The sequence below is a fragment of the Conger conger genome, chromosome 7, assembly GCF_963514075.1.
Source record: "Conger conger chromosome 7, fConCon1.1, whole genome shotgun sequence".
NCBI lineage: Eukaryota > Metazoa > Chordata > Actinopteri > Anguilliformes > Congridae > Conger > Conger conger.
Window position 1 is genome coordinate 1,278,235 of NC_083766.1, and position 12,176 is coordinate 1,290,410.

At 53.1% G+C, this 12,176-nt stretch overlaps 1 protein-coding gene across 1 annotated transcript; it reads right to left on the reverse strand.

The window, feature by feature from the left end:
* Positions 1 to 836: 836 nt before the first annotated feature.
* Positions 837 to 10,647, reverse strand: rbm41 (RNA binding motif protein 41). The gene is made up of 7 exons (XM_061250517.1): positions 10,525 to 10,647; positions 9,193 to 9,309; positions 6,294 to 6,495; positions 4,775 to 4,979; positions 2,592 to 3,127; positions 2,169 to 2,316; positions 837 to 1,411 (listed from the first exon to the last, which is right to left on the reverse strand). The coding sequence occupies exons 1-7, from the start codon at positions 10,638 to 10,640 to the stop codon at positions 1,269 to 1,271; spliced, it is 1,467 nt and encodes a 488-aa protein (XP_061106501.1). The 5' UTR covers positions 10,641 to 10,647; the 3' UTR covers positions 837 to 1,268.
* Positions 10,648 to 12,176: the final 1,529 nt, after the last annotated feature.

Below are 12,176 nucleotides of genomic sequence, written 5' to 3' on the forward strand. Positions count from 1 at the left end.
AGCTGGATAACTGCACTGAGTAAAACCCACAGAGCAGGATTACTGAGTTAGCTGGATAACTGCACTGAGTAAAACCCACAGCAGGATTACTGAGTTAGCTGGATAACTGCACTGAGTAAAACCCACAAAGCAGGATCACGGAGTTAGCTGGATAACTGCACTGAGTAAAACCCACAGAGCAGGATTACTGAGTTAGCTGGATAACTGCACTGAGTAAAACCCACAGCAGGATTACTGAGTTAGCTGGATAACTGCACTGAGTAAAACCCACAAAGCAGGATCACGGAGTTAGCTGGATAACTGCACTGAGTAAAACCCACAGAGCAGGATTACTGAGTTAGCTGGATAACTGCACTGAGTAAAACCCACAAAGCAGGATCACTGAGTTAGCTGGATAACTGCACTGAGTAAAACCCACAGAGCAGGATTACTGAGTTAGCTGGATAACTGCACTGAGTAAAACCCACAGCAGGATTACTGAGTTAGCTGGATAACTGCACTGAGTAAAACCCACAAAGCAGGATCACGGAGTTAGCTGGATAACTGCACTGAGTAAAACCCACAGAGCAGGATTACTGAGTTAGCTGGATAACTGCACTGAGTAAAACCCACAAAGCAGGATTACTGAGTTAGCTGGATAACTGCACTGAGTAAAATCCACAGAGCAGGATTACTGAGTTAGCTGGATAACTACATTGAGTAAAACCTGGGACAGCCATTTTGATTTTAGTCCAGGTTCCAGGTTGGGAGGGTGGGGGTGTTACTCAGTGCAGTTATGACGTGCAGGATCTGGGTAACTCAGCTGGTGTAAATGATACAGGACCCACACAGAGCAGTGCCTCCCAAATGTCTCTTTATTGCCTTAAATCAGCACACAGACATGTCCAGGCCCAAGAGACCGTCTGTCCAGTGACCTGACAAAGACCTCGAGGCAGAAACATTGGTTTTGTGTTTACTGTACGAGCAATAACCAGGTCCAGTAGGGAACAGGCTCACACAGCGCTAAATCGCCTCCACAGGAAAAATATTCACCCAAAACGCTTCTCTTTAAAACAGGATATAAAATGGGTTTAAAGACGTAACGGACGGTCCACTGGCTGGCCACTGGGGTTCTGTAGAGCGGCTGCCTCACACTATTTTGGGCCGTTGTCGTGGGAACGGGACGGACTTGCTGCCCATGTCCCTGGAGTTTTTGTGCCCTGCCCTGGCCCCTCCCATGTTCTGTTCATCATCCCTCTCTTTCTGTTCATCCATCCCTATCTTTCTGTTCATCCATCCCTCTCTTTCTGTTCATCCCGTCCTCCCTCTCTCTCTTCATCCCTCCTTCCTCTCCTGAACTCGATGACGAGGGGTTTCTCCAGCAGCCGATAGCCGTTCAGCAGGTCCAGGGCAGCTTCAGCCTTCTGTGTGTCTGCAGGACAAGAGACACATTACAGTGTGTGGTGTGGTGTGAGTGTGTGTGTGTGTGTGGTGTATATATATGGGAGTGTGTGTGGTGTGTATATATATGGGAGTGTGTTTTGTGTGTGCATATGGGAGTGTGTTTTGTGTGTGTATAAGTGTGTGTGTGTATATATGGGAGTGTGTGTGTGTGCGTGTGTATATGTGTATATATGAGAGTGTGTGTGTGTGTGTGTGTGTGTGTATATATGGGAGTGTGTGTGTGTGTGTGTATATATGGGAGTGTGTGTGTGTGTGTATATATATATGGGAGTGTGCGTGTGTGTGTATATATATATGGGAGTGTGCGTGTGTGTATATATATATATATGGGAGTGTGTGTGTGTGTGTGTATATATGGGAGTGTGTGTGTGTGTGTGTGTGTGTGTGTGTGTGTGTATATATATATGGGAGTGTGTGTGAATATATGGGTGTGTGTGTGTATGTATATATGGGAGTGTGTGTGTGTATATATGGGAGTGTGTGTGTGTATATATGGGAGTGTGTGTGTGTATATATATATGGGAGTGTGTGTGTGTGTGTGTGTGTGTGTATATATATGGGAGTGTGTGTGTGTGTGTGTGTATATATATGGGAGTGTGTGTGTGTGTGTGTGTGTGTGTGTGTGTGTGTGTATATATATATATATGGGAGTGTGTGTGAATATATGGGTGTGTGTGTGTATGTATATATGGGAGTGTGTGTGTGTGTATATGAGAGTGTGTTACCAGGGAAGGTGATGAAGGCCTGGCCCTTCAGTCTCCCGGTCAGCAGGCGGTAGAGCAGGGGGGGCCCGGGGGGGGGCTGGAAGCGGGAGAACAGGGAGACGAGCTGGGACAGAGACGCTCGTGGGCTGAGGTTCCTCACGCAGAGCACCTACACACACACACACACACACACACACACACACACACACACACACACACACACACACACACACACACACACACACACAGTGTCAGAGCCAGAGCCAGGCCTGGCGTAACTGTTAAAGATGGCAGCACTGAAACATGGGACACATTACATTATATTACGCTACGCTACAGGCTACGCTACACGCTACGCTACAGGCTACGCTACAGGCTACGCTACAGGCTACGCTACACGCTACGCTACACGCTACGCTACGCTACAGGCTACACGGGCCTCACCTCGGACGGCTCTCCTCGCTGGTAGTTCTGAAATCGCGGGATGCTCCTTATCCCCGCCTCCGTCTCTCTATTCTCCCGAATCTGGTCCTCGGAGACGTGTTCCACTGACCCGCTCACCGCGAGCGGACCCCCCGGTCCCAGCCGGGTCACACTGTCCAGCCTCCCGATTGGCTGGCTGGCGCTGATCTTCCTCTGCCTGGCCAATGGCGCGCCGTCGCCTTTCATCGGACACTGTGTGTGGCCAGCAGGTTTCTGAGAGTCTCCTAAAAGGTCTTCAGTTTGGCAGGCCGCTGGGTCAGGGCCAGGGCAGCCCTGGGTCTGTGCGTCTGTGGATCTGGGATCAGAGGTGCCATTTTGCCTCTGTTTTTGGTCACAGGAGCTTTCTGGTTTGAGCTGGGAGTCAGACGGACTTTCCTCCTCTGATTTCACAGAGAGTGGAGGTGCTGCTAGCGTTTCATCTTTCAGCACGTCTCGGTAGACCTGGTCCATACGGCCCGAGGAGCTCGAGCTGTCTCCACTGGACTGAGCTGCCTCCTCTGCAAGCAGGAAACACAGACTCACTCACTAACACAGAGAAACACAGACTCACTCACTAACACTGAGAAACACAGACTCACTCACTAACACTGAGAAACACAGACTCACTCACTAACACTGAGAAACACAGACTCACTCACTAACACTGAGAAACACAGACTCGCACACTAACACTGAGAAACACAGACTCGCACACTAACACTGAGAAACACAGACTCACACACTAACACTGAGAAACACAGACTCACACACTAACACAGAGAAACACAGACTCACACACTAACAGAAACACAGACTCACACAGGCTCACTCACTAACACAGAGAAACACAGACTCACACACTAACACAGAGAAACACAGACTCACACACTAACACTGAGAAACACAGACTCACACACTAACACTGAGAAACAGACTCACACACTAACACAGAGAAACACAGACTCACACACTAACACAGAGAAACACAGACTCACACACTAACAGAGAAACACAGACTCACACACTAACAGAAACACAGACTCACACAGGCTCACTCACTAACACAGAGAAACACAGACTCACACACTAACACAGAGAAACACAGACTCACACACTAACACTGAGAAACACAGACTCACACACTAACACTGAGAAACACAGACTCACACACTAACACTGAGAAACAGACTCACACACTAACACAGAGAAACACAGACTCACACACTAACACAGAGAAACACAGACTCACACACTAACAGAGAAACACAGACTCACACACTAACAGAAACACAGACTCACACAGGCTCACTCACTAACACAGAGAAACACAGACTCACACACTAACACAGAGAAACACAGACTCACACACTAACACTGAGAAACACAGACTCACACACTAACACTGAGAAACACAGACTCACACACTAACACAGAGAAACACAGACTCACTCACTAACACAGAGAAACACAGACTCACACACTAACACAGAGAAACACAGACTCACACACTAACACTGAGAAACACAGACTCACACACTAACACAGAGAACACAGAGACTCACACACTGTACTGTGTTCTCGGTTCATTTGTAGATGATGCAGGACTAAATTAAACATGGAGCTTCTAATTGCCATGATTGTCGCGGGGTGCAGAGAGAGGGGCAGAGAGAGGGGCGCAGAGAGAGGGGCAGAGAGAGGGGCGCAGAGAGAGGGGCAGAGAGAGGGGCGCAGAGAGAGGGGCGCAGAGAGAGGGGCAGAGAGAGGGGCGCAGAGAGAGGGGCAGAGAGGGGCGCAGAGAGGGGCGCAGAGAGAGGGGCAGAGAGGGGCGCAGAGAGAGGGGCAGAGAGAGGGGCGCAGAGAGGGGCAGAGAGAGGGGCTCAGAGAGAGGGGCAGAGAGAGGGGCGCAGAGAGAGGGGCAGAGAGAGGGGCGCAGAGAGAGGGGCAGAGAGAGAGGGGCAGAGCCTCACCCTGATGGTACAGTGCTGAGAGAGGGGCAGAGAGCGGGGCGCAGAGAGAGGGACACAGAGAGAGGGACACAGAGAGAGGGACACAGAGAGAGGGACACAGAGAGAGGGACACAGAGAGAGGGGCACAGAGAGGGGCAGAGCCTCACCCTGATGGTACAGTGCAGAGAGAGGGGCAGAGAGAGAGGGGCAGAGTCTCACCCTGATGGTACAGTGCAGAGAGGAAGCCCAGCCGCTCGCTGCCGTGGAAGAGCGCCCTCTCGATCTCCATTTCACGGCGGGACAGCGGCCGGCTGGCAGACAGGCGCTGGGGCAGGGACAGGAGCTGCTCTCGAGCCGCCATCTTCTCCCGGATCACCTGCAAGCGCTGCTGCCGGGCCCCCGGAGCCGCCCGGATTCCACCGCTCTGCGTAACCCAGCAACACACAGAGCGGGTAACCGGGGCAACCCACAGAGCGGGTAACCGGGGCAACCCACAGAGCGGGTAACCGGGGCAACACACAGAGCGGGTAACCGGGGCAACACACAGACCGGGTAACCGGGGCAACACACAGACCGGGTAACCGGGGCAACACACAGAGCGGGTAACCGGGGCAACACACAGTGCGGGGAACCGGGGCAACACACAGAGCGGGTAACCGGGGCAACACACAGAGCGGGTAACCGGGGCAACACACAGAGCGGGTAACCGGGGCAACACACAGAGCGGGGAACCGGGGCAACACACAGAGCGGGTAACCGGGGCAACACACAGAGCGGGTAACCGGGGCAACACACTTAGAGCTAAAACTATAGCAACAGCAATGTGAGCGCCCACACTGATGAACAATGTTCTGTAAGTCTCTCGGCTATGTCATCTGCCATTTTAACGTGACGCCCTGTAAATTTGGATGGATTTTGATTGGCTGTCAGCGTTTCTATCGATCATGCATGTTCTGAAAGCGATCCCAACGACACAGTGACCATTGTCGTTATAGTTGACATGTGGACTCCAGTTAGAATGATATTTAATATTTTTATAGTTCTAGGTGTGGACGGGCCTTGACATCAGCCAGATAGGACTGAACACCTTCACACCGCAAAACTGCAGAATTTATCACAGTATGGACACAGACTTCAGTGTCTTAGCTGCACATCTAAATCTTTGCAGATCGTAAGTTACAATTCAGTCATTTCTCTTTCTTTCCTTTCCATACACAACATACATTAATATATTTGACAGAACACAGCTATTCGTTAAATAGCCATTTCTCTGTAGAAGCTCTGTGCTTTCATCGAGTCATGCAAAGGAATATTTGACTGGTTTAGGTGTGTCACCCAAAGGGGCCACGCAAGGGCAGTTTGTTCCCAGAAAAGGGTAAGTCTGCTGTCTACAACCAGAACACCATTACAATGACCGGGCTTTGCTGAAAAAGTGTGTGCTTGTATGAGTGTGTGCCCTTGTATGAGTGTTTGTGTGAGTATGTTTGTGAGTATGTGTGTGTGTATGAGTGTTTTGAGAAGGGGGGGGCCTGTTGTGCCTCAGGATTAAAGGATGGGACATTCGCCCTGGGCTCACTCCACGTTTACATGTTTGATGTCAGAATTCTTGTAGCTGTTAGAAGAAGGCAGTAAATCACAGGCAGACACCTCAGCACGAAGAAGGGAAAGCAGTTGCTTTCTCTCTCCCCCCCCCCCCCCCGCCCGCCCGCCCGCCCGCCCGCCCGCCCGGGCCTCGTACCTTCCCCCCCGCCTCGGGCAGGTCCCGGGTCCTCCACAGCTGCATCTCCGGCTCGGTGAGGCCGAGCTCCCGCAGGCTGGCCAGCTCCTGCTCCCCGTCCTGCAGCGCGCGGAACTGCGTCAGACTGCGCACGCCCGCCGCCTGCTCCCCGAACGGCCGGTACAGCGCCGCCGGCGCAAAGCACCTCCGCTTCGCCACGCACCTGCCCACGCCACCGACACAGAGCGTCAGGACCCCACACAGAGCGTCAGGACCGACACAGAGCGTCAGGACCCCACACAGAGCGTCAGGACCCCACACAGAGCGCCAGGACCCGACACAGAGCGTCAGGACCCGACACAGAGCGCCAGGACCCGACACAGAGCGTCAGGACCCGACACAGAGCGTCAGGACCCCACACAGAGCGTCAGGACCCCACACAGAGCGCCAGGACCCGACACAGAGCGCCAGGACCCCACACAGAGCGGCGTCAGGACCCCACACAGAGCGCCAGGACCCCACACAGAGCGTCAGGACCCGACACAGAGCGGCAGGACCCGACACAGAGCGGCAGGACCCGACACAGAGCGTCAGGACCCGACACAGAGCGCCAGGACCCGACACAGAGCGTCAGGACCCGACACAGAGCGGCGTCAGGACCCCACACAGAGCGTCACGACCCGACACAGAGCGTCAGGACCCGACACAGAGCGGCGTCAGGACCCCACACAGAGCGCCAGGACCCCACACAGAGCGTCACGACCCGACACAGAGCGTCAGGACCCGACACAGAGCGTCAGGACCCGACACAGAGCGTCAGGACCCGACACAGAGCGGCAGGACCCGACGCAGAGCGTCAGGACCCGACACAGAGCGTCAGGACCCCACACAGAGCGCCAGGACCCCACACAGAGCGTCACGACCCGACACAGAGCGTCAGGACCCGACACAGAGCGTCAGGACCCCACACAGAGCGTCAGGACCCCACACAGAGCGTCAGGACCGACACAGAGCGCCGGGACCCGACACAGAGCGCCAGGACCCGACACAGAGCGTCAGGACCCCACACAGAGCGCCAGGACCCCACACAGAGCGTCACGACCCGACACAGAGCGTCAGGACCCGACACAGAGCGTCAGGACCCCACACAGAGCGTCAGGACCCCACACAGAGCGTCAGGACCGACACAGAGCGCCTGGACCCGACGCAGAGCGCCAGGACCCGACACAGAGCGCCAGGACCCGACACAGAGCGCCAGGACCCGACCCAGAGCGCCGGGACCCGACACAGAGCGCCGGGACCGACGCAGAGCGCCTGGACCCGACACAGAGCGCCGGGACCCGACACAGAGCGCCGGGACCCGACACAGAGCGTCACGACCCGACACAGAGCGTCAGGACCCGACACAGAGCGTCAGGACCCGACACAGAGCGTCAGGACCCCACACAGAGCGTCAGGACCCCACACAGAGCGCCAGGACCCGACACAGAGCGCCAGGACCCCACACAGAGCGGCGTCAGGACCCCACACAGAGCGCCAGGACCCCACACAGAGCGTCAGGACCCGACACAGAGCGGCAGGACCCGACACAGAGCGTCAGGACCCGACACAGAGCGCCAGGACCCGACACAGAGCGTCAGGACCCGACACAGAGCGGCGTCAGGACCCCACACAGAGCGCCAGGACCCCACACAGAGCGTCACGACCCGACACAGAGCGTCAGGACCCGACACAGAGCGGCGTCAGGACCCCACACAGAGCGCCAGGACCCCACACAGAGCGTCACGACCCGACACAGAGCGTCAGGACCCGACACAGAGCGTCAGGACCCGACACAGAGCGGCAGGACCCGACACAGAGCGTCAGGACCCGACACAGAGCGCCAGGACCCGACGCAGAGCGCCAGGACCCGACACAGAGCGCCAGCACCCGACACAGAGCGCCAGGACCCGACACAGAGCGCCGGGACCCGACACAGAGCGCCTGGACCCGACACAGAGCGTCAGGACCCGACACAGAGCGGCGTCAGGACCCCACACAGAGCGCCAGGACCCCACACAGAGCGTCACGACCCGACACAGAGCGTCAGGACCCGACACAGAGCGCCTGGACCCGACGCAGAGCGCCTGGACCCGACACAGAGCGCCAGGACCCGACACAGAGCGCCGGGACCCGACACAGAGCGTCACGACCCGACACAGAGCGTCAGGACCCGACACAGAGCGTCAGGACCCCACACAGAGCGTCAGGACCGACACAGAGCGCCTGGACCCGACGCAGAGCGCCAGGACCCGACACAGAGCGCCAGGACCCGACACAGAGCGCCAGGACCCGACCCAGAGCGCCGGGACCCGACACAGAGCGCCGGGACCGACGCAGAGCGCCTGGACCCGACACAGAGCGTCAGGACCGACACAGAGCGCCAGGACCCGACACAGAGCGCCAGCACCCGACACAGAGCGCCAGCACCCGACACAGAGCGCCAGGACCCGACACAGAGCGTCAGGACCCCACACAGAGCGTCAGGACCGACACAGAGCGCCTGGACCCGACGCAGAGCGCCAGGACCCGACACAGAGCGCCAGCACCCGACACAGAGCGCCAGCACCCGACACAGAGCGCCAGGACCCGACACAGAGCGTCAGGACCCGACACAGAGCGTCAGGACCCCACACAGAGCGTCAGGGTTTGGGGGAGGGGGTACAGTGGGGTTTGGGGGTTTGGGGGAGGGGGTACAGTGGGGTTTGGGGGTTTGGGGAGGGGGTACAGTGGGGTTTGGGGGAGGGGGCTCAGTGGGGTTTGGGGGAGGGGGTACAGTGGGGTTTGGGGGAGGGGGTACAGTGGGGTTTGGGGGAGGGGGTACAGTGGGGTTTGGGGGAGGGGGCACAGTGGGGTTTGGGGGTTTGGGGAGGGGGCTCACCGCTCGATGTCAGCCTCTGTGTCCAGCTGCTGGAGCAGCAGGCTGTGCAGCTGCCTCTGGCCTTCCGTCTCCTGCTCCTCCGGGATCGGGGCATCCTCACACGGGGGCCGAGCGACACTGAACACGGAGCGGGGAACACAGTGAGTCACTCTCCACCAACCAACCAACCAACCGACCGACCGACCAACCAACCAACCAACCAACCAACCAACCAACCAACCGACCAACCAACCAATCACACACAGGTGTGGAGTACAGGGGAGTACTCAGAAAGCCACAGAAATGTTGCTCATGCATTCGCTCATTCATTTAGTGTTGTGACACACACTCAGTGACCACTTTATTAGGTACTCCTGTACACCAGCTTGTTAATGGAAATATTTAATCAGCCAATCATATAATAACAACTAAATGCATAAAAACAGACAAGAGGTTCAGCTGTTTTTCATACCAAATGTCAGAATGGGGAAGAAATGTTATCTAAGTGACTGACTGTGGAATGACTGTTGGTGGCAGACAGGGTGGTTTGAGTATCCCAGAAAGTGCTGTTCTCCTCGGATTCTCACAAACAATAGTCTAGAGTTTACAAAGAATGGTGTGAAAAACAAAAAACAACTTCCCTGACAGAAAGGTGACAGTCACGCAAATAACCACAACAGTGGTATGCAGAAGAGCATCTCTGATGCTTCAATTAATTCAAAAAGCAAGCCTAAAAAATAAGTGTAATAAGTGTAATAAATACCTAATAAAATGCTCAGATATGGCGCATGCTAAATATAGCAACCGCCCGGGGCACGAGACCAGTAGAAAGACCGTTATCACACACTTGGTAGTCACAAATACAGCTGGCGTGGCTTGCGTCACATTTAACCCAGGACGTAAGTGACATCTACGGTTTAGCCAACGGAGTTATATATGCTACATTTAGGCTAAAAAGCTTATGACTGCATTAGTGCCCTCCGATGCCATCTAGTCCATGTTCACTGCAAACGAGTAGTAGCTATAGTACAGTAGCTAACGTTTGTGAGTTTTCTTGTGACACCGACAGTGCTTAGCGAATTGACCTACTTAAATAATATCTACGAAATTCTCCAAGCTTCTCCAGCAAATAAATGTGTTCACTCATAATAAGCAGTTTTCAGAGCTCAGAGACCACCAGAAAGAGGGTCGTCTGTATTTAACGTACTTAAGCGCGGACTAGGACGCAACTGCCCGTCATAGTGCTAGCAGGTAACCCGCAATTGCTTGGTCTCTGTCCCATAACTAACCAACTGACAAGTAATAATCTGCATTCATAACGAAACATTACAAATGTTTCTTTGCCCCGCTTACCGCCGCATATCAACGAAAACAATGCCTCTTCCTGTCCCCGCGAACCGTTTCCGGGGTGAGGGATCTTGGGAAGTGTAGTGGAACAACTTATTAAGGAAACACGTGTACCGTGTCATAATTAAAGCAACGTGAGTTAGCGAACACCCACTGCCATAATTTCAAATTAACGTGGACTGTTTACACGTGTTTTCTAGGAAATAACTAAATAAATCTAGTGACAAAAGACTCGATCTAACAGATTTACTCATATTCAGAACAACACTAAAACAAGAAAAGAATGAAATTGTCAACACAAAAACATCCACAATGTCAAGCATCATATAACGAGCATCTCTGGTTTTTTCCAGAGCAGACTTTCTGTGCGCCTCCGCTGAGAATTGTTTGTACTGTACAGCAACATCCAGTCTTGTTAGTTGTGGCTACTCCATTGCCTGACTGCTGAGGTGTATTACACTGGTTTTCTGCTGGGTTGTGTGGTTGAGTTATTTTTGTTGTACATGAAATCTACATCCAAGTCTCGTGTAGTTTACCTGTAGTGAATATTTAGCTGCTGCAATATCCTTTCTCAGCTGCAAGCTTCTTTCAGAACGACTGGTGACCACATTTTAGTGATCCTGACTAAATGCCACAAGAGAGGCCCACCATCATGTACTTTATACCACCTTATAGTGTATTTACGCAACATGGAGCGTCACACAGTATAATATATATTTGCATTTGATGAGTTAGTGTCTTCTATGAATCATAGTTCTATATGTGGCAGCATGGCTAAGCGCTGAAGTGCATTATGTATGAAGAAAGATGATGAATGTACATGTATAAAGATCAGAGAAGCCCTCTGGGAAAGACTAATTAAAAACACGTAACACAATTACACTTTATTCATTAAAATGCAGAAACTGTATAGACGTAGTTCACTAATGTGGCCAAGGCACTTAAAGTCCATTGTAGAAAAATGTGCCTTCTAGGCGTGCTCTCAGATTTACTGAAGTATATTGGGTGTCCAGAGCTCCACCACTCAAAGCTGTTCAGTTAGACTCTATATTTCAGAGTTCAACAGGAGGTCCTTTTTGCTTCATTTTTATTTTCTCCTCAAATCTAGGAGGTGCATTATTCCACAGGCCTGTTCCACTGTAGCAGCTTCCTCGGTAAATTGCAATTTACAGTCAGCCACAGTTTCTTTTCACTAAGTTCACTCTGAAAAAACAATATTTCTGGAATTGAGCTATGGCTTTGAGATCACTGGCTACGACAAATTAGATTTGTGTTCATTTAAAAAAGACGAGGCCTTACTTAATAACAGCCTGAAGTTTATGCAGTGCACTGAACATACTGTGTGATAGCACTTGCCTTTAAAAAGCAACAGAGACTGAAATTGTACCGTGTTTTAGCCTTAATAAAAAGCCAAGGGACAATATGGTTTTGCATATTTTACATACCTGTCATGAAATCATACGCACTTCCCAGCCAGCACGCAGAACCTGCTGTCTGCTGCTGATCAAACAGAGCGGTTTCTCCACTCAGCCCCACAGCCAGCAGGAAACCAGCTTTCTCACCACAGATAGAGAACTACTGGAAAATCACTGAAAACAGAGGCAGAGTGTAGGGTGATGTTGTACAATAATACGTTTCCTGATGTTAAGAGAGAAACT

Excerpts from the sequence above, each read along its gene's own strand:
- rbm41 (XM_061250517.1), bottom strand. The coding sequence starts at position 10,640 with ATGACACGGTACACGTGTTTCCTTAATAAGTTGTTCCACTACACTTCC. Across the intron at positions 4,980-6,293 it reads TGCCCGAGGCGGGGGGGAAG|AGCGGTGGAATCCGGGCGGC; the intron begins GTACGAGGCCCG and ends TGGGTTACGCAG. Across the intron at positions 3,128-4,774 it reads CTCTGCACTGTACCATCAGG|AGGAGGCAGCTCAGTCCAGT; the intron begins GTGAGACTCTGC and ends TCCTGCTTGCAG.